This window comes from Varroa destructor, unplaced genomic scaffold (genome assembly GCF_002443255.2).
Source record: "Varroa destructor unplaced genomic scaffold, Vdes_3.0 BEIS01000001.1, whole genome shotgun sequence".
NCBI classification, from domain to species: domain Eukaryota; kingdom Metazoa; phylum Arthropoda; class Arachnida; order Mesostigmata; family Varroidae; genus Varroa; species Varroa destructor.
Window position 1 is genome coordinate 32,502,592 of NW_019211454.1, and position 22,465 is coordinate 32,525,056.

At 40.7% G+C, this 22,465-nt stretch overlaps 2 protein-coding genes across 20 annotated transcripts in view; one reads left to right on the plus strand and one right to left on the minus strand.

Moving 5' to 3' along the window:
- Positions 1–22,465, minus strand: part of LOC111243631 (protein qui-1-like) — a 233,249-nt gene that overhangs the window by 19,374 nt on the left and 191,410 nt on the right. For all 19 annotated transcript variants that reach the window (XM_086977569.1, XM_086977526.1, XM_086977574.1 and 16 more), the window contains 5 exons: positions 20,365–20,598; positions 19,037–19,303; positions 17,065–17,376; positions 15,788–15,977; positions 13,889–14,229 (listed from right to left, as the gene is read on the minus strand). In XM_086977569.1, the coding sequence (XP_086833695.1) occupies positions 13,889–14,229; positions 15,788–15,977; positions 17,065–17,376; positions 19,037–19,303; positions 20,365–20,598 (1,344 nt within the window). The remainder of the gene's footprint in view (positions 1–13,888; positions 14,230–15,787; positions 15,978–17,064; positions 17,377–19,036; positions 19,304–20,364; positions 20,599–22,465) is intronic.
- On the plus strand, positions 40–13,813 carry LOC111243697 (uncharacterized). Its single transcript, XM_022789648.2, has 7 exons — positions 40–463; positions 6,680–6,854; positions 7,010–7,113; positions 10,388–10,520; positions 10,864–10,946; positions 12,103–12,196; positions 12,711–13,813. Exons 1-7 carry the CDS (start codon positions 292–294, stop codon positions 12,832–12,834), a joined length of 885 nt encoding a protein of 294 aa, XP_022645383.1. The 5' UTR covers positions 40–291; the 3' UTR covers positions 12,835–13,813.

Genomic DNA, 22,465 nt, shown 5'->3' on the forward strand with positions numbered 1-22,465 from the left:
TACTAGAAACTTTAAAAACCCCGTGCCGCGTACGGGAATATTGTAGTTGGCTAATTTCTGTTTGCCAAGGTAGACAGAGAATGTGATGTCATCCTCGTTTTAATTATCGAGATATACGGATTTGCAAGTACCGACGAGGGCTAAAACGTTCACTTCTACCGAAAGCGTCAAACATTGCGCCGACGTTAAAGTGTTTACGGTTTCGTGCTAATAGTTGCCGTGCAGGTGGTTCTGGTAATAGCTAGCATTAATTAATTAATTAGGAAAACTACACGAGCCGTTTGCGCAGCGATGTTCCCTTTTCTGTGTCTATTCCTATACGCTCTGCTGCGCGAGACGTTTGCCGGTCACAGCCACATTGGCGTGGGGATTTACGACCGAGATCCACATGATCAGAGAGATCATGGTTCAGGCTTAAGCGATCCATACGGCAGGAACGAGTATGACTACGGATACAGCAGAGGTAAGAAAAAGCAATATTCTGATTCACATGACAATAATTTTGACAAGCAGGGTCAGAGGCTAATCGGGTACGCGGCAACATTTTAAGGTAAGTTAGCTGGTGACAGACGCTACTCGATACGCAATTCTCAGCGAAGCTTTATACCGTAATCGTTCGACCTACGACGGTTCAATTTGGCAGCGTCCATCAACAATGTTAACTTGAATTTTTATGTCCTAGATGAAATCACAGAGCATGTCTACGTTGAAATACACTGCTACCGAAAACACACAGTTTCCTTTGTGCGCGCTAGGACGGAAGGGGGATCATCTACTTTGTTTGCGTAATACGCTTTCGTTTGGGTCAGAAACAAGTCAGCATTTGTGGTCCTGCCTGTGAGACCTATTCGCTTGCAGCTTGGGTCTTGCTTGTGACCACTCGACAAAAATAATTCTGCCCGTACGTTTTGCTCAACGTCAATGATATATAATTAGTTAATGTCAGAGAAACGCGAGTACTATATGGTTACATATATTTTATAAAAAAAAAACTGTGTGACCCAGAAAGCAAAATCATCCCCTAGGCAATAACATTTGTTGCAAACAACAAATGTACAAACAAAGTCGATTTTGTTGTTTGCTTTTCATCGTTGTTCTTTTTTTCTGAAACTAAAACGTTTCTGCAGCCCAAAAGAGAAAAACGCATTGTATCAGGTTTCTGTATATCCTTTTGCTCCACGAGATACTGACACCTAAAAATCAGGAATAATTCAAACTTCTCAAAATATCATCTAGATTGATTTGTTGCGCGGATTGAATCTCTGGTGTCCCCGAATCCTATTGAATGATTTCTATCCAGGAAACGCCATTGTAAATATATATTAAAAAATAAATAAAATAACAATAAATAAATAACCTAACCTAACCTAAAATGTTTTTTCGAAACGGAAAGTAAGTGAACAGAAGGCCTGCAAGTACACGCAGTTAGCACAGCCGAAAATGTCAATAACTTGAGCTGTCGTTGTACGTCGTGCATTAAGTTTTCTTATCAGGTGGTGGCTCTGCGAGTATAAAAAAGTTCAATAGATATATTATTAGTAAGTGATTTCATGCCGTATGGACCACATGAAAAAATACAGTTATTCGGTGTACAACAAATAGTTAAGGAAGACTTTAAATGGAAGTTAAGGAAGACAGGACAAATGAATATGGTTGAGCAGCGCAGGAATCGTAAACGTAAAATATTCTCTCAGTTCGGAGAGCAGTATTTACTCTTATTGTGTTTCGATTCCACAAACTTTCTAGCTCTGGATAACTAACGCTAGTATTATCTTGGGTGATCTGTTCTGGGCATTCACAAATATGAACAGCTAGATAGCAGGTTATGCACACGAATTTCCCGTTTTCGGAGATAGTTTGAATAAAATTAAACATGCGGCGTGTTTTTTTCCGTTTTCGAGTTAATTTATCTTTTGGTTACTTACTCTAAATGGAGAAATACCACTTCATAGGGTATCGTTTTTCCATATTTTTTGCGCTTGTATCTAGCTATACTAGACTTTTTTGATATTTGGATATTACAACGGATTATTAATATAGGATCAATGTTCAGCAGGAGTTCTCTTCAAATTTTATTCAAAAAAAAAAAGAGAAAAAATAGTCCTTTACGTGTCTACGATGTCACAAATTTGCTTGTCATGGTTCGCCGTCGTCGAACGATTTTATTTGTATCATCACTGACATTATAGACAATTTCGACCCGCTATTAAGCAAGAACGTCAAAGTAGACTTTTTAGGATGCCTGTAACTGCTCATCATTGATAATGTTCACTTGCTGACGAACTGTTAACTTCTAAGCCGATCGGACATCAAGCATTGAGACAATGGGGGGAAAAAGGCCCACCTTGTATATGCAGCGAATATGTTTGTTTGTGTTTTTATGTTTTCTTTTCTGTTTATAAATGTTTCACCGACTTCAACCGACTCTAATAGGAAGTCGTGCAGCTACACACAAATATATTGCGAAAGGAACAGATCGTTAGAGGTGCGAACGGCATAAGCGTAGTTGTGTTCACTAAATGCAATTTCATGCAGTTAGAGAGAGAGGAATGAAAATAATAACAATGAGCGATAGGACAGCTATTGGACCGATAATGAAAATCGAGATAATCGTAGAGCACAGTCACTTACTGTAACCTTATGCGGACGTGACACGTCTCATCACAAAAACAAAGCGGGAGACTATGTAAAACAATGGTAGATGCAACAACGTTCAATCAATAGCAACAGTAATAGCATAAAGAACAGCATAAAGGAACGAAATGAAGAAATAGCAGCAGTATCAGTAATTGCTCCGGCATCATTTCGACAGTACCGAGAGGATTGCGAAGTAAATTGCTGGTACCAGCAAAAAGAGGTAGCAAGTCTTAAACAGTCCCTGATTTTGCTTTCGCATTCCCGCTCTTTCTATAATGCTAACAACAACCATAGTACGAATGGAACGGAATCTAACGCTAAACGCCAATCGTTGTCGTCGTATTGTTGACAGATGGCAGCAACGGCCATATATCGACTTTTGACTTACTTTACTGCTACTCCTGCCGTGACTGTGCCTGATAACTGGTTTAGTTGCTAATATTATTCTCGCCGTGCGCTACCCAGGAATCTCGTCGTCGTCCGTGAAGACCGGAGACAACGGAGTGGCGATGGATGCAACTCGCAGTTGCTTCTAAACTCTTCCTTTCCGCTAAACACTCCGTTTTTATCGGATCACCGTTTGCCATATCGCCACTGCAGCGGGTGGCGCCTTGTGTATCGTTGACATTTTGCCAGTATATGTGAGCTGCTCACTACGGCAGCTCTTTGCTCGCCCATCGTCCGCTGTAAGCTAGTATTGCATTGTCTCGCCATTCTTCTCCCTCAGTGGTTACCTTCCATTTTTTTCTCACGTAACGAGACGTAAACGCTAACGGAACAGTCGTGCTCTTCGTCCTGCAACTGCAGCGAGCGGGTTCTTGCATATCCTCCACCGTCATCTTTTATTCTACCTGTATGCTTTTAATTGCAGTTGGTCTGCGCCATCAACACAGATTCAAACTTCTATCGCTACAAGGAGTGTTTGTGCTTCGCTTGCGTCACTTCATCGCAAGACTCGACCCAGCTGTACCCGGCTCCTGTCTGGCTGTTATTATCGCCTGGACAGATCGAGCAACGTGATGTGAGTGGCTACTCAAAACGGCACGCTTGAATTCCACCGTCATCTGTGACGTCAACACGGAGGAATGAATGGGGCCGAAAGGCCCATACATAAGCAAAATATACAGAACCAAAGACGTACAACATAATTCATCTTTATGATCTTATTGATGCCGCCATTGCCACCGTCGGGTTAGGGAGGCCATTTGGAACATAGGTACAGAGAAAACATAATGCGATTTCTGCGAACCGTGAACTTGCCCAAAAAAAAGCAACGTACTTCGATAAAACCTGCCAACGGCACCCGCGTGAGTAACGCGAAAGGCCGTACTGTTAGGACAATATGAGACAATGTAGATATAAATGCAATAATAAGACTACTGAATTGCTTCTGGCATAATTTGTCGTGGGTCCTCTTCGTTGTTGTCATAATAATTTGATAATAGGGAACTCGGTGTGGGCCAGTAGCTCATATCGATAAATTTGTATGACTTTAGATATAGCGACGAATTGTGTCAATTTTGAGGATTTCGGGAAGTCCCGGGTTCCGAAAGCATTATTACACTTCATAACAAAAAAAAAGGTATAATAGAAGCCACCCCCGCAACAGCACTCGTTGAGAGCGATCACACACGTTCGCGGATATGACGCGAAATTGTTTATTGTCCAAAAAAAAAAACAGCACGCGACGTGTCCAACCAACGAAACGTTCGCGATCGTTAACTTCATATCTTAAAATGTATAACTAGTTCGTACAAGATCTACATAATTTCGTTTTTATCATCTATATATTACTTAGCATTTCACTTACGAACCGGCTGACTGAGAAATCGCGCGAAAGCGGCTTCCTCTCGCGCTTTCAGAATAGACCGATTAACCTATTTGCCTTCTGAAAGGGTGGCTCATTGGCCTAGGAGTGATATATAGGCTTTCGTTTAACGATTGCTTCATACTGTCGTCAAACAATTGTCAGAAAAATCTACCTTCGCAGGTTAACATCCCATTCATTAAAAGTGCTTCAGGATGTCATCGCTTATAATGTAACAACCTAAAACAGTCTTTTTACTGATTTTCGGGAATTAATTTGGTTAACTTAGGATTGTTGGATACCTATTTAGGCTGTTCACTTTACATTAACGTGTGCCTCAAGTTAAATGCTTCGAGTTTTACGTCCGACACCGCCATTACGTGTTCCATTAGACCAACATTGATACAAACCTGAATCTACTTCGGCTATGTACAGTGTCGCACAGCAAATGGAACAAACTAATGATGATCTGTATAGAGTATCTACATTTTTTCAAATTACATAATGCACGATTATGGGGACAGAATTTTGATTCGGTCATCCGAGCTACCGTAGGTAGGTACCTGCAAGCCTCTCTGCTTGTAGGTCAACGATTGAGCTCGGAATGCCCCATTGCCTTATTTATGTGTTAAAAAATACGATAGTTCTGTGTCAGTAAGGTCAATCAGATGAAGTGCAAAGCTGATTAGTCATTTTCGGCGGCGTTTTTCCAGTGCTTTGAGCGACTTCGAACGATTCCCTCGACGAAGGAAAAGGTTCTCATATGAAACACTGCATTATCACAAACTGTACGATTTTGCAGCTAGTACTCACAGAAATCCCGTGCATATGGATTAATCCATTTACTATTAGTTAGCACGCGTGTACGCAGTGTGAGTGAACGCAGATTTGAGCTAACAAGGTCGATGCTTTCTCTTCACTGAGAAGCTTAAAACTGATTAAGTTTAAGCCTGGCTATCGAGAACAGTCAACGCAAGACTGCCTATAGTTCCATATCGTACAACAAAGCCCATTGGTGCTATCAAACAATGAGTAATAACCGATAACGCTCGTTTTGGGCCAATTAGAACGCAGAGTGTCACCCCTTCCTTCATTGATTAGAATATTCGGTCAGGTGTCCTCAAACGTGCCTGAAGCTTAGTCCTCTCTTGATCTTCTCTTGACCGGCAAAGCTTGTGAGAAACAGGTGGGTACGTAGCTCAGGGCTGCTTTCGTCTAGATCTATTTCCGTTTGCTTTAATTTATTAAGGTCTATAGAGTTGATCACAGGCTAGCAGTTTGTATATGCATGTAAATTTCGCTCAGCGTCAGCCTGCAAATGTATATTGCATCTAGTTGATATTAACAACTATATTGTAATTGTTTACAAATGGACTAGCTTGGCGTATTGGGCTCGTTGAAATGCTGACCTCATACACCAAAGAGGCTTATCTGCATGCACACCTACGAAAATACCGTTGATATGAGTTTAGGCGGCTAGTGTGTACTTTTCTAAAAATGTAGCTAACCATTCTGTAACAAGCATGCGGTCACACCAATCCAAATCTCCTTTTTGGCAAAAAGTATTATTTGTACGTCTATATAAGCAATCATCAAGAAAATAAGGAATTAGGGAAAATATATTGAGGAAAATATGGAACCGTTATTAGTTGACTATGTGGTTGGCATATCATTCCACAGATTTGCTGAAAAGCCTCACTTAGGTCCGAAAAGGCCCACTCTGGTCAAATCCCTAATAGCGACGGCGGGTCCTTGATGTTGTATATAAGCGTTGATCCCGAAAATTTGTTTCCATAGTAATAATAGCTAAGGAAGTCGCAAAGCAAAAAGAGGACAGAAAATAAATTCTAATTAGCAACACAGCGCTTCGATAGAAGATAAAAGACGAGACATCAAGTGGTGAGCGACGAGGTCGTCGGCGTCCAAACCAACAACGATTTGGTTCTCACGCCTTTCAGACAATACATGAGGGCTATACGTGTATATGGCTAAAATATGTTTGATACATAGGTTAAAGCCAGATTCCTGATTTTGCCAAATCGAGAAGGACACCGGTTAACGATTTTCGTTTTCTTTTTATGTATATATATATATATTGGTTGTGTATAGATTTTTTCGTGTATATATTGGCTGAAGCAATTGTCTAATAAAGAAGTTATTTCTCAGAGTAGAAAGCAGTTACATGCGCATGTCATCAATTGACTGATATAGTGGGCTTTCTCGGTTTTCGCCAAGGTCGGATTGCGTACGAGAATGATTATCATATGAACTACCGCCAAGGTGCACGCTATGGCCGTAGATCGTCTTCACGGATAGATCGATCGGACCGCTATGATAGAGATCGCGTCTACGACAGGTTCTACGACCGCGTTTACGGAAGAGATGGATCGCGCCCTGATCGAATTGTCAGGTTCGTGTCGAACGACCGCAAACAAACACTTTCGAGCATTATGACGGCATCTTGTAATAGTACGTCTGCTATATGAACTGCACTTTCGGTCCTTTGTTTTGTTTGAATATTGTTATATATTTGAATATAATACTTTTCATTTTGTGCCATAACAGTGTGCTCAGACCTGATGGATATAATAAAGACGGTTATAATCGAAACTATAATCGTTACAATCGTGGATATAAACCTGACCGTGGATATGGCTACGACAGATACGGTAAGCCCATATAATACCCATCATTATAAAGTACCATATTAGTGTAAGTAGCTTATTATGGATCGGGTACGTCGCATGTATGCCTACTTGTCTAAGCTATTATCAATTGCTTTTCTTTGCTGTTTAAACATACACTACAGCAGACGACGGCTAGAAGGGTATCTGGCTGACGTTCAATAAGATAGTCCGATGAGCAGACAGCCCGTTCGCTGATTAATTTGCACAGCTTAGAGTATGCGGCTGGCAAACAAATAGGTCTGATGGTAAACACACTAGGTACATTTCTAGCCGCTCTTTAAGTAGGCCTGAACAGGCGCTCTTTTCAGGCTCCCAGTGTAATTGAAATATCTGCAATGAAGCATTCTCTTTGCAACGAAATCAACACTTGTAGTATTTACAGGTGACGAAATCCTGTAAAAACCGACCGAATAGAAGACGTTCAATGAAATGTTATCGTTAAAATTGGCCTATATTATTTCATACACAAGCCTTCAGCTTGGCATAACGCTACTGCTATACAACCCACAATTATTAGCTAACTAGCATTTCCAGATAATTTAAATAACGTATTATTTAAAGATAATAACAGTGGGCGTATCTGAACGTGTCTTAGTTATTGTACACTTGGTCCGTAGGGAGAGTTGCCTGGACACAGAAGCAAAATACTAGTAATATACATGTTGAAGGCAGAATCCTAAATTCAAAACGTGCTTGAAATAATGTATTGTTGCATAATTAACAGAGCTACCTGCAATGTACAAACAGACCATTTCGCAAACTCTCTCTTACCCTTTTCCAGTTGATTACATTTGACCGTCTTTGCAGAACCTCGAGAATGTTTTTATACATGATGTTGCCTTTCCTAGCTTCCCTTATGATTCCAATACGATGAGTTTCGTTGTGGCAGAGACTACCCAGACTTACTTTTATGTGTTTCTACAGTGCTTGAATGTAGCATACAAGCTTTGCAATCAACAAAAGGGTCAGATGCATTTGAGTTGGGACATGCTATATATTCCACTCAGTAGCTTTGCTCATCTGCATTATGACGTACCAGTGAGCTCTTTCGGATCAGGTCCTGTTTCCACCTCTCCTTAGCATTACCTTCGGATCGTTGGTGTATGCATAGTGCAATAACCTTCAATGTCTATCACGTACTTCTTTCACTTAAAAATAGCCATTTTACTGTCTTCTATACTGCTCATTTTACTGTATTGTTTCAGGAGACGCGGCCGTTAAACCCAGTAGTGTGTTTCCCTTTTGTGCAAAATACCTTCACTCTCTCTTCAAGTAATATTTTTGCGCGGGCCTTGTTAATAAGGAAACAAGAAAACCCAACGTCACCATCTGAGAATGGGTCGCGCACACATGTACTTATATACGTTGCATTTCTTGGCGTTGTCTCGCACCTTTTGTGCTGTGCGAAAGAGTAGATATCCCTGCCCCTATAGTAATTTGCACTACCATATCTACACACGTGATCGTTAGCAGAGCTATGCATTTGCAGTATTTAGAAATAAACATGTGTGGCTACTTTCTCCATAAGGAAATTACCTTCGTTTGCAACCTGTACTTTCAAATGTTTGTGCCTTTTACCTCTGCATTCGATTGTCTTCACTTGAGCTACAACTTATGGAAAGCTCATATTCTTGTGTTCTTTTTTATTGAGAATTTGTTCTACATTCCCCGCAGTTTCGCCGCAGATATTTTGCATTCCCTGTAACTCCTCTCTAGTTCTGCTAAAATCAGCGTGTCGTCAGCAAACAACACGATATTTGGCCTAAACTCAAATACTACTACATCTATATCTCCTTTGAAATCCGACTACTCTCTAGTACCTGTATAGGTAACATAAGTAAAATGTAGCATAAAGGCAGGTATAGACGATGCAGACATCTTTTCTTTAACCTTTGCTTCTTTCGGAATTACCAGATTAAATTTTTTTAGCTTTGCCTATACATATATATTTGGAAGAAATGGCGTTTAAATGCCTATGTAAGTTTTACGTAAACGCTTTTTTTTTCCATTATTTTCTATCGCAAAGATCAAATTATTTTTTTGGCCCACTTAATAGCCTTACCTGATTTCAACGAACAGACCTCTGTTCGACGACCGATTCAAAATTAGCTCGATTCGGTAAGTGTTTATCGAGTTTTGCTATTCTTTCGGTGCTGGTGCTGCAAGTCCTCTGTGCACTTTGCTTGGATCACTGTTTGTAAGCTCCTAACGAATTTTTTGCCAGCGATTCCTTGCCCAAGAGTCGATGTCTTGATTTTCCCTTGTGTCTCAGTATGGGCACGTTATTGTCGTCGTCACGGGCGGACTTTTTCATTTAAATGCTTTTTTTGCGGTTCCGCAGGAATCGCTTTTATTGTCTCTTTTATTGCACCTTCGTTTCACTGATTTATTCGATTGTATACATTCTATTGTTTACTACGTATTCTTTTTTGAATTTCATTTTGTTGCTTAACGAACCTATAAGAAACCTCCATTTCTCACTTCTTCTGTGTTTTATCATAAATTGCTTTTTATTTTTGCTTTGTGTCTTATTTTTCTTCTTGCAGCCTCGGAAAATTGCTATTTCTCATATTGTGCCTATAATGTTTCCCCATTCTTCCGCTAAGCGCTGGTCGATACTCCTCCAACAAGTTATATTTTTTCCGTTAGATCGTTGATAATCCTCTATTCCAGCACTTATTGCGGCAGCTATTTTTGCTTTGAGTAATACGCCATTGGAATTGCTTATGTGGACCAGGAATTCTAGATATGCGTACGGAATCCTTCTCAAGTTCCTGCACCGTTTGTACCTGCCTTCGTTGGCTATTTCAATTATTGCTTTTCATTTCCTGAGTGCAGGTTACCTGTATCTTTTCATTACAATTATTCTATCATGGTCATCTTTATATTATTGTGGTTTATTTGATATGGTTCGATATCGTCGACCTAGTATGTGGTGCGTTTATACTTCCTGCTAAGGTCCAAGCTAATTAGATAGTTTTTTCCGCAAAATTTTCTACTTATATCTAAGACCCATTTTTTGTTTTTATAATGTAATGCTTATGTGTGCATGAAAATATTGTCATAACTATTCTTTGACAGCTTTCCCCTAGTTGATCTCTACTCGGATTCCGTAACAGAATATCCCGTTACCTGCATCATTGTTAACTAGAAATCCAGTACCCTACGAATACTCTTCTATCTGATTCTTTTTATATGTCAGTTGCCGTTACAGCCATAATTGATAGTAGCGGTAATCCTTTGACACAATTTACAGGTCGGGATTATTATCTTCGAGACTTTCAACGAGATTTCACCAAAGACCGGCAGAGCGTGGCACGCCTAGCAGACGTCAATCGAGTCCCTGACCGCCTCTATGACATATACGATCGCTACGCTGCATACGATAGGTTGACATACGTACATTTTCCGTACGCTAATGCGGTTTTTAGGAAAAACACATAATGAAACAAAATCACGGGTCCAACAGCTTTTCAATGGGGATAAATATAATAGGAATAAAAGCCTTGATATCTGAATGATCTTTATAAAGGAAGTGTAAACTTTATTCTTTGAAAGATATTTCGACGATCAGTTTATGAACGTTTAAAGTCTCGTTTGCAAATAAAGAATTATACTAATTAGCGGTTAGGATACCTTTCTCATTGCTGTCGCATACTAATGACTATAATTTTGATAACGATCGGACACTGAGACACTAACGACCTAGGACAATGTTCCACTTGTTGATAGATACCAACCACGCGGTTATTACAATGACCATTATCCTCGAAATGGGCCTGGCACGTTCTTCGGGCAAACAAGATATCCGGCAGGTAAGAAAATACGAGATATCCCTCGGATGAACTTATTGTGCGAAACTGCTACAAAGATCGTATTAACGTTTCTCATTCCGCCGCGTTCCCTCTTCGTCCTGACTCGGACGTTAAATTAAAACGCCAAATCCCATGACAGCAGTCACCTTCGTTCTACGTCCAATTTGCACATGCTAAAAATATAGATCATGACAATATTCAATTTGTGTTGGTAATGAATCAGGGTCGACTAGTGTCCTTCCTGGACAGCCAGCCAGATTGAGGCCAAGTGAATGATATATAGTGTGTCGCCAAATGTTATTCAAACGCTGAACTAGCCATAACCATTTGCTCACACTCAGCTTGTGAGTCAAGCCTTCCGTCGTTCTGTTGTCAGTTTACTTTTGCCCTAGTTAGAATATATGCGCGTATTGCGTAGAATCAATTATAGACGAAAATTCAGAAACGAACTTAAACAGAAATACTCAGCTAGAGAGAACTTAATTTTCTTTGTCTTACTGATTCTTTCGAACACGACTACTTCAGATTTATTATTTGCAGTTAATCTTACTACTTTAAACTTCCTATTATCGAAAAAATGCGTACCTATCTATAGGCATTTGTCCAAATACATTTTGCGCTTGAAGCTTCAGGAAGCTTCTCAGTATTGCTCAGATTTGCCGCCTCCTTTATTTCCCCTTGGATGGCTACGTTTGCCATAAGCTTCGGTATAACATAATCACCAATAGAACTAACTAACTAAAGCATGGTTGTAACTTTTTTTTTTTGCAATAAATTAGCCTTAAATATCTTGTGTTGTCATGACTCTGCCAACTCATGGCGATTTGAGATATTTACGAGAATCTTAAATCAGAAAATCATATTATCACCTTAGCTTTCATATATATGGTATGTTAGCACTGCAAGACCAATAATTGGAGATCAGACGACCCCGGCGGTTTTGTGGTGCTTTTCCATGACTAACTGTGTTGTAACGAGGAGTGTTAGATACGTGGGCATTAGTAGAGGTCCTGCAACCCGCCGTACGTACAATGTATTAGCATCAATCTATGCATCGCTCGTAACGGAGTAGTGCGTGCTTATCGATCTCTGCAGATATCCAAATAATTTTTACGCCCTCTGCTTGGCCTCTCCACCTTCGCATATTTGGTTTCAGAGGGCCGCTATGATCGGGGATACGGCAGGCCAATAACTGGACGGATTGAGGGATACGAAGTTCGCAATTATGGATGGAAACTTGGAAACGGACGGTACGTTAATTATAATAATCCGAAGATTGTGCGTTAGCGTATAGAGTATAAGTAATATTTAGGTTCCAAAATTCGAGGTGAATATAACACATTGTAACGAGCTTCTCAGGAACGCGCGTTACTCATGAGCTTAGATTAGCAGGAATTCTTCAATTTCCTAACCGGCCTTTGTTAGCTGTATGTACAGTGGTCTCTTTTCTTCTCAGTCATATTGCTTTCTTTTAATAGAATTGTTAGTCTGCGTTTGAGCCTTCTGAAAATGAACAAGTGAATGAATGGTATATACTAATCGAGGCTTTTTGGTCTATCTTCTCCGCATTTTCCGACAACAATCCGTAGATTGGTGTTTTTAATAGTGTTTAGATATTGGCATCTTCAATTTCTTGTTAGCTTTGCCTATAATTACCTTATATTAGTTGCATTCGTCTTGGTCAAAGCATCACTATCGAGAGATACGCGCTTTTTCATTTTTAGAAATAAAAACGAACACTTGTCTAATTCGTGCTGTTTGCAGGAATGTTCTAAATACGGAATATGACCATGGCTTCACCGGATCATATCAGAGAGGCTACGGCACTGCCTATTACACAAGACCGGTCAATTACATCGCAGGCGTCGCTAGTCGGCTTTATTCCTAGGCTAGGATCGATCACACGACAACTTTCCTTTTAGGAAACGAAACCTAGCCGGAAGGTTAGGTAATTAGGTAGCTCCAATCGTAAAGAAAACAGCAAAAGGATCTCATCGCATCTAATATAGATTAATCCAAATGTGTTTTTGAGCAAAGAGGACTCACACTGCTTCAGGCCAAATTACCTACATCTGTAACGAGTCACGGCACAATCGCCGTTAGCCTCGATCTCTGACTGCCGGGTCTGTGAGTCGCGGCTTTAGGTCATCATCAATTGAAATATTTTTGTATAGCGGTGCGCTATTACGTTCGCGTACGCAGCGAAATTTTATGAACACGACAATGTAACAATCGCGTTATATGTTTGTTAGCAACAACAACAATAATAATGATTACTTCTGTTATTACAAAGACAAGTAATAAAGATTTCGTATCGTCATGATAGTATATACAGCCGTAAAGAAAATTTTTAACCTATGTTGACTGGCGACAAACAAATAGCTCGTTATGGACAACTTCCCATAGCGAGAAGTACGTGGCCGTTTAGCTACCAAGTAGATACCAAAGCTGAATCATTAACCCATTCCTAGCCAGATATCAAGATTTCGTTTTGCTTTGTACTGCTCTCAGTTCTCTTGTCAGTTCTCCTCTTCCAAAGATCCCGTACAGCTGACCGGTTACATTTTCTATGGACAATTGATAGAAATACTATTACCTACCTTACATTGTACCGCTGAACAATTTAAGCAAGGCTCACTTGGATCAAATATAGGATAAAGGTAAAATTATTTTTGATATGTAACAGAAATCGAGCTCTTGACAAATGTATGTGTCTCTATTGTGTAGTTTAAGACGCTTGTTGAAAGGTATTTCTGCAAATATGTAGGTGCGATAACTGTAGTAGAATCTAGGTTGAATTAAGTTGAGCCTATCCGTGGAAGTAGTGTAGCCGCTATATGTATAAATAGGTTTTATACGGCGGTTATTTTTGTTTTTATTCGTCACTTAGCCGCAAATTGTGTGAATTTTTCAATGTAATCGAACTAGACAATACGACCAACCTGTAACGGCAACACTGCCGTCTCGAGCAACTGCGACACAGGTGACAATGTCTTTATGTCCTTCCGGCTTTTTACTTTTCGGCCTAGCTGGATGGCGGAGTTCGCTACGCTTAAGATAGAAGTGCCACACCGTCACCTTCGAACCGGCTGCAGTAAAAAGAAACGAATCGGTCTTCTGTGTTTGCAGCGCAACCGTCGGCTGGTTATCGACACTTGTGCTTAGCGTTCCCGTCAGCTCGCCTGTGTGCACGTCAAAGATATAGGCCTTACCATCGTCGGTGCCAACAATGCAGCGACAGTTATCGCGGGCAAAATCTACACTCCGTGCGACGCCCGTGTATCTGTAATTAAATGTAGATTGCAGACCAGTCACAACATAAAAGAAATACTGCAATTAGCAGACTCTGACCATCGCAAATTGTCGTCTCTGAAGTTTAGACGAGCAGTAATGGTGACACATGTTATATTCGTACATAGTATGCGAAGAGACACAAGCACTCGCTGCAAGAAATGCTCCCATAATTACAGTATCGCCAGATGATGCTCGCTGAACTATTTTGGAAAATATCGCAAGAAATCCATGCCATATACGGTATGTCGTTTTATTCTTTTTAGTATTACTGTTACCAGAATGTTCGATCGTTCTTCAAAACGTTAATTGTTTGCCATGTGAGCTATAAACGCTTATGTTTTTCTTATAATTTTTAGTCTGAGTAGTTGTGTATTTTACTCTGAAGTTCGATTTACGTTATCGTATTGCACTGGAGCGTGCCTGAGATGTGATTATACATATATCCACTACGACCTATGAATGGCCGTACGGGATTACGCCCCTTTTGCACGACTGTAAAGCTAACAAGATTGACGAGTGATGCGACACCTCGCTGGTAGGGGTGCTCGATATCTGTTACGCTTTTCTGCAGGATAGCGTTGCCACTTTGCTTCTTCATAGAGAAGGTCAAACAAGCGACATCTTATACCCGCTACGAAGCTCGCCCTGGCTGACGACCATGTAGGGACCACTCAAGTGACAGTTTTGCAGGCGCAAGCCTGCCAAGGCCTTTCAAGGCCTGCCTCTGGATCGATCTGCCAAAAAGGGTAGTCAGGCGCCAAACGAAAAACCAAGAGTTTGCTGTGCCTGCTAGCGTTTTCCTCGTGGAAAATAAATACCACGTCAAGGAACAGTAAAGTGACAAAAATACAGCCGATAGAATTGCCAAGATGGTCGTGAGACAGAGTGGTTCTTAGAGTGCCTGTGTTTTCCAGGCGTACCGCACAACCTTTAGCCGATCTAACATCATGCAACACTTCTAAAGATCTTCTGCTGTGCTACACCGCTACATGTCCGTGCTTGTAGCTTAAATGTTCACTTCAACAAAATAATTACTTCAGGCCATTCTCGCGTAAAGCTGATAAAGTGTTTATGAAAGTAATGCAACAAAACGTTGTTCTCTTTTTGTTCACAGCGACAAATACGGAACGCGCTTTGGCTGTCGAGTTAGAGGGCTGGTGGAAGCAATAGATGGGATGTTCGGTAGGACTCCAGCATCGCATGGTACTAGTAATAGACTAAAGTGAATACATCAGAAATAGGTGGCAAGCCAAGTAAGATGGCTGGCGTTGTAACTCTTCCCCGCATAACTGCCTATCGCCGGGAAATTATGTCTGTGCCTATAGCTAAATCTGCGCCTATGGGTCTCCGCTTCTCTGCTTAGTCACGATGAAATAATTTCATAATACTACTGTGTTCCTTTGTAACTATGTATGCGCTGTGCAAAGCAACGGTCAATATCAATGGAATGCTGTACGTACGTGCATCACCCCTCCGTACAGGTAACGAACAGGGAATGTGAGGGCATAATGAAAACAAACACTGCATTTTGATACGCTTTTTCTTACCCTATGAGGCAATGGACTTCGGAGCCAGTGGTGAGCGACCGAACGTGAATAGAGTTGTCTTCACACATCATGAGCAGGAACGTTGAATCGAATGAGATTCGCATTAACGTGATGGCAGCCGACAACGTAAACGTATTTAATAGTGTGAAATCCTCAATGCTCCAAATGCAAACAGTGCGGTCGTATGATGCTATTTTAAGCAATAACAAATAAATGCCAAATAAAGAACGTTTATTAGATGTGAATAATAGTGTTTAGAACTTGTAATTGAATTGAGAAGTATGCGTTCTAACAATATATACGATATCCGTTTGAGCGCAGCGGGCGTTGTTTCAACTCCGTGATTGAATCCGAGTGGCCAGTACGCGGTTAGCGTTTGCCGTGTTTCGCCCATCAATTTTACTTACCTTTCTCTTTTGTTCATTATGTAGCTAGTTCCATTGCTGTTTAGGCAAATAGAACTGCGTACGTAGCTAGGAACTATACAAACATTTCGTTATACTGTCTGCGTACGTTAGCAGGAATTATGACTGTGTTTACTGCTCACGTACCAATCCTGTACTCTCCGCTAAACAGGTCTAATTAGGCTAGAAAAGACAGGTGGGCAGAAGAGTAAAGTAAAAGAGAAAGTAGGGTTGTAGTAATGCAATAAAAAAATGGGGAGAAAAAGAGGCAAAATACAGTCCCAATTCAATTTGCTTGGAGACCCCTTCACTGTGCTGTCACTGGGAAGCTCCATGTTGGACTAGGACAACCATGACGTCAAGGACGACAACTTGTCTCTCAAGCAATGTTACCCTGCTGGCCTTCGTTTCAAATATACTCAGTTCGAGGCGGTGTCCTCGAGATCGTAAATAGTACACCTATCCCTGGTCATTTCGCCCCTGCAGAACATACGTAATGTATGTTTCGAAGGTAGAGAATAGACGCCCTCGTAAACGTCCTCCTATCTAACGCGCGGACCCAGCCTGGATGTTTTTGGATCTAGAGCCCCTCATTTGTTTTCCGTGAATGGCACATTAACTTAAATCGTGTTCAGTTTAGTAAACGATTATGAATATCTACTATCTAGGTAGATATACGAACGATTCAGCAAGTTTCTTATCAGTTTCAATGAACGGAGATTGAGCTGGGTGCTTATCAAGGCGGAATTGATTAAATTAAAGCGAATGCTATTTCTGATCAATTCCGCGTATTCCTTTTGTTACAAATGATTCGACCCATTCATAAGAGATAAGAACGAAAGTAAGCCGTCTTCGAGACATCGTGGTACCTACCGGTGGCAAACACATCATCTCCGCGATTGACGGCAACTGCGCTAATCATCCCGCGATGATTCTCAAGCCGTTGGACCATCTGGCCAGAATCTAGGCGTGAAACGACAACTACTCCAATGGAAGACCCACTAATGAGAAGGTGCTCAGCGTGCGTCACCGCTAGGCACTCGATGCTGGCAACGTGGTAGCTCAACCGTCGCATTAACTGGCCTGTTATAGCACAGAACACAATCACGGTCGTGTCCTCAGAGCCCGTCACCAGCTTCGAGCCCGAGTGCGTCAGACGCACGCAGGTGATCGGCGCCTTATGACCTGAAGAAAACGGAAGAAATAACTATGCGAGTTCGAGAACAAGATGCAAAATAGAGAATATGTCATATAAAATCTAAAATTTCAAAAATAATTAATTTAATAAAATGCTATTGTATTTCTATGTAAAAGCGCTCAACCTAATGCAAATATATCTTTCAAAATCGTTGAGCCTACAAACAAGGACAAATAATATAGCGTTCCTTCTTCAGTTTTGCCTTGAAGTGTCCTTTTCTAAATTAAACGAAGATTACCTAAATGTGTTTTTATTATGATTAAAATTAATATAAGGATTGTGCACTGATTGGTTTCGGCTGGCATAATAACAATAGTGTGATAACTGATAAAATTATAATTATAGAGATTCCGCAGTGATAGCGAATGTTTTTAAATATTCTTGCAATTCTCATTGTTGGCACCACTTTGATCCATCTTCAATTACTTATTGGGGCACCGAGATGCAACTTCCCAAACTGAAGAGCCATGCAGATCACGGGCCATCGGCTGTATGGAACGGAACATAAGTGACTAATAAAGTGAGGTAAACATTTTGTTGCTCTGATTTTCGATCTAAGGTGTCCGGGAGTCAAAACGTCTAAAAGACATCCACCGAAAAAGAACGGTGGGCAATATAGATTTATTAGAATGAAGAGTTTGCATACTTTCTGGCTTCTGCATTCTCTATTTCACTATGTTAATAGTAATTGATATACGATTGCCTAATTAAAGCAGCCATTACATATTTTACAGGAAGAGGACAGCAACAGCAGCAGCGTGACGGACTGCCCGACTGTTATAGATGTTTGACAAGCATGAATTCTATTTCTAGGCAGTCCAAATAGTGTGATAGTTACAATGCTATTTTAGGCTGTACGAGGTTTTTCTGCCTTTAATCTCCCACTCACACTATTGTTTAAGTTTCTCTTAGATCCAAGAGCGATGGTAGCATAGGAAGATTGGCACAACAGACTGTCAGAGGTTGGCATCTACCCGGGGACGCAGCATGTCGGTGGCTTTCATTGGAACTATCGGCAAGCACTGGTATAACGAAAATGATATAAAGCCAAATTCCTATTGGAAACGTGGTCCTCTTTGTGTTTTGCTGGACTCTAATTGAAACAGGCGGCAATGCCTGATGTTGACAAGGTTTGACTGACCCTGTGGGAATTAGCGTCACCGGTTCTCTCAGTACTTTAAGGCATTGGGGAAGATAATCCTTGGCACGTAATTATCCGCCAGTCGAACTAAACGAATTATTCAGCATGGATTGCATGTTTTTGCCCATTCAGATACTAAACCTGTTGAAACATGGCGCTGTTAGCTGTCGTTTTTGGGACTATACTTGTTTGCCGATTTCGCACGTACTGCACAAATTCATGTCGTTTGGCTGGGCTTTAAAGCTATCGTACTACCATTATATAAATTAATATGTGAAGAAGGTATCTAAATCCTCTATCTCACGCACTAATACTGCATAGTACCGTCGGATTGTTGAACTGACTGAAAACCGTGTAACTTAGTAAATAATAACGACAAAAAAATTACACTGGTTGTTGTTAACTTTTCTTTTCAATAATGGATAATGTTATCGCTATTATCAATGCGCATCATTTTTACCCTTTCTTTTATATTCGTAGGTTTTTTTATTGATGAGGTGTGTTACCTGTCATTGACATGGTCTTCTGACGCGTAGCTATACGGTAGACCTGTATATTGCATTCGTCGTCCTCCAGAACGGCATACAAACGTTGGCTATCGTTGGACACAGTCATGAAACGAACTGCAGATGGCAGCGTCAACGAAGTTACCTGCGGGGGCAGGTTCAAATTAAGCCATGTCGTCTGTGGAACAAGAAGCGGCGTCTTGGCCTTCTGACACCACGAATTTGCTTGGTTAACTAAATCCTCGAGGACCTTTAAGTTGCCGTCAGCTGCAATGAACGATAAGAGTAATACGAAGCGAAATAACAATAATAGTTGCATTAGTTTGAAAGCATTGGCGTATGGTAACCAAAAAATCACGCAAGAGACGTCTACAAAATGCAGTTTACGGAACAAGATTTCGAAAAGGAAAAAACCGCTGTGGAAACGAACGGCGTAATATCAACATTAGTTAAGCTAAGGTATGCTTGTTAGCGTAAAGTGTGTAACCCCCACGTCGTTTATGAACATGTGGCGTGACATCTTTATCGAGGGAACAGACTAATGAATAGGAATCGAGGGGGGAGATCATTTATTGGTAATAATGTAGGGTAGCGCTGTTTCGGCCATGCTGCGTCAAGCCCATATCGATTAAGACGTTGTGCCTGGCGCCTGCTGCGGTTGTAGCTGTTGCTAGTCTCTGGCCAGGATAAAGCTTATGTACAAGCAAGCGCCAAATATCTGTTGGGCTGGCCTGGATAGCAGAAAACTATCCATCTTTCAAAGATCTTATTCTGCTTTTCTATCGCTTCAGTTGGAGAGTAAAGTAGTTAGTAGGAGTGGGAGTCCATTACAACAGAAGCAAAAGAGCCTTATCATCCACCGATAGTTGAGAGGACTAACTATCACGTGGAACAATAAACAACTAAATAGTATATACCTACCAGTAGTGAATGTTATCTAGAATGCAATATTTAAATAACACTACCGTGTACGTATATGGCCAGCCCTTTACTTACGGGGGAGCGTTACGTGCAGTCATAGTAGTAGCTGGGACAATACGTATCGAGCTGACTGACGGCAGCTCAAGGAAAAACTCGAAGCAGTTACTTAGCAATAAGCAAGAAATTGTGACTACAAATAAACCTGAGCAGACCGTGTTCATAATAGCGTTAATGTGGGAGGGCCAACTACTGGTAAATAATGATTGTTGTGTAGTCTCTCAAGCAGCTTATGGTGGAAGTAACTTAATTCCAGGCTCCGTGGTCTTGGAGATAAATTTGACCTTTCATAACTTCATAGAGATTCTTAGCTTAGTAATGCGCTTCTGTAACAGCAAAAATCAACTTACCTGCATATGGGGTTAGCCAGTTAAGTATTTCAGTTGCCAGCTGTTGTGGATCCTGACTTAGCACATCAACGGCCTGTTTCGTCATGTTATAGACGACCTCAATTTCCCAATCGAGCAGCTGTGAACGCACCATCTCGAGAACTGATCGAACATAACTAACGGAGGCTCCCCTAACGGCGCATTGCAAAAACTCAAAATTACATACGGCATCATGCTTTAAACGCGTCATCTCACCTGCGATTGGAAGAGAATATTCACAAGCCGATATAATTTAACAAGTCACAAAAGTACATCGAATCACCGTAGACTTCTAACGGTGATACAATTTAAAACACGAAAATTTAACAATATACATATCTTCGGCCATATTCGTTCCCAGAGACTTATGTCGATCACTGTGGTCTATACCGTACATAACATAATACACGTCGTCAAGCTTCTAAGAACAATTGTCGAAGGAGGATCAAAACCGACTTGTACCTATATTGAGTGAATTTTAAAATATGAATTATTGTGCGTCATGCTTCGGACGCCATGCGCCCTGAACATATATTTCGATAATAAAACAGCCGCTGAGAAAACCAGCTCTGCATAGGGACTATTGGAAAAAGCATTGGTGCTCAAGCTCGTCAATTTAAACTTTTGCCGATAGGCAAGCTGATAATGCGTAAGGCTACTTTGTAGTAACGTACCATGGATATTATTCCAACGGCTCACGCGCTGCATTACGAGTGCACAGCTGAGCTCATCATAAAACGAAAATAGGCTGTCATTGACAGTTTTATGTTGAAACAGACTTTGCGCGACCGATTTTGAGATTAGATTTCTCTTAGATAGATCTAAGGCATTCTGATAGAGTTTGAAATGTTCCTCTGCAGAGACAGAAATTTTCTCTTTTGAGAACAAATGTTCTGCTTAGAATACTACCCGCTTATAGATAAAAAGCCGAGAACTTCTCTACTGAGCTATAAAGCAACTCTGTGCAGTACTCGTACTGCGATATATTCTTTGTGAAGTCATGCTGATGCGCCGAATGCAAAGAGTTCTTACTCAAACCAGCGTACTTCGAGTGAAGGAGGACAAACTGAAAATTTCTTGTTATCTCTCCCGAGGAAGCAACAGCACTACATTGTCTGATAGGCCGTATGGAGGTCGTTTGTTTTGTTGTGTCTTTGACTAAGGTTTTGGAAAAATGTTCACGCATCGAAAATGCAAAAGCAAAAATGAGGAATTTAAGCAGCCATAAATGGCGGAAAGAAATACACACAGCTTTCCATCTATTATTATATAATTCATTCGAGAAGTAATTTGAACGTACACGTGAGCTACCTGATAAAGATACGACTAAAATTGAATGTACATACAAGGTACGTGTTTGTGTAACGGGTAACTTTCTTCGGACTACATAGTACGACCATCGTTAGGATGAACTGTTTGTTGTATTAACAGAGAGATATAGCTCTTATAAAGCTGTCAACTTTAACTAGAATACAAGTTATTAGTTACTACCTTGTAACCCAACTCAGGCAAATAGGATTATCGCAACAGTAAATAGACTTCTCAGATAGATGTTATACATGGGGCAATTATCTAGTTGATAGTTAGCCCCCTTTCGTAATTAGAGGAGCAGGTTCTCCCCTAGAAATTTCGATTGACCCCTATGTGTGCAAAGGACTGAAACTCTTTCCCGTGTATGTGATGTACGTTCGGAAAATAATGCGTTGATTAAAAGATGTACAGAACTCAAGCTGCTTACCTGATGTCGCCGCGCGCGGTATGGCATCTACATTAGCTCATGAAAAAGCAAGTCCTAATAAATTTGCTGTGAATTAAATATATTCTATATCTGAACGCCCTTTCCATCGATTTTCCAGGTGGAAGCTGGTTGCAGTCATTAGTACGATTTATAATCACAAGTTAATGTAAACTGGGTGCTTCATTCACGAAGAGCTCCCTACAGGAGGAATATGCATCTAATCTTAAAACGACTTTGCAATGGATAACGACATTTTACCTAGCATGTAGTATCTGATTCTCTGAGAGGGAGCAAGTTAAAGAGAAGGAAGGCTCCAAGCACGAAAAGGGAAACCCACTCTAGCGG

Coding starts and splice junctions, on each gene's coding strand:
- LOC111243697 (XM_022789648.2), top strand. CDS start 292: ATGTTCCCTTTTCTGTGTCTATTCCTATACGCTCTGCTGCGCGAGACG. Junction 7,114..10,387: donor ATATGGCTACGACAGATACG/GTAAGCCCATAT, acceptor CACAATTTACAG/GTCGGGATTATTATCTTCGA. Junction 10,521..10,863: donor CGCTACGCTGCATACGATAG/GTTGACATACGT, acceptor ACTTGTTGATAG/ATACCAACCACGCGGTTATT.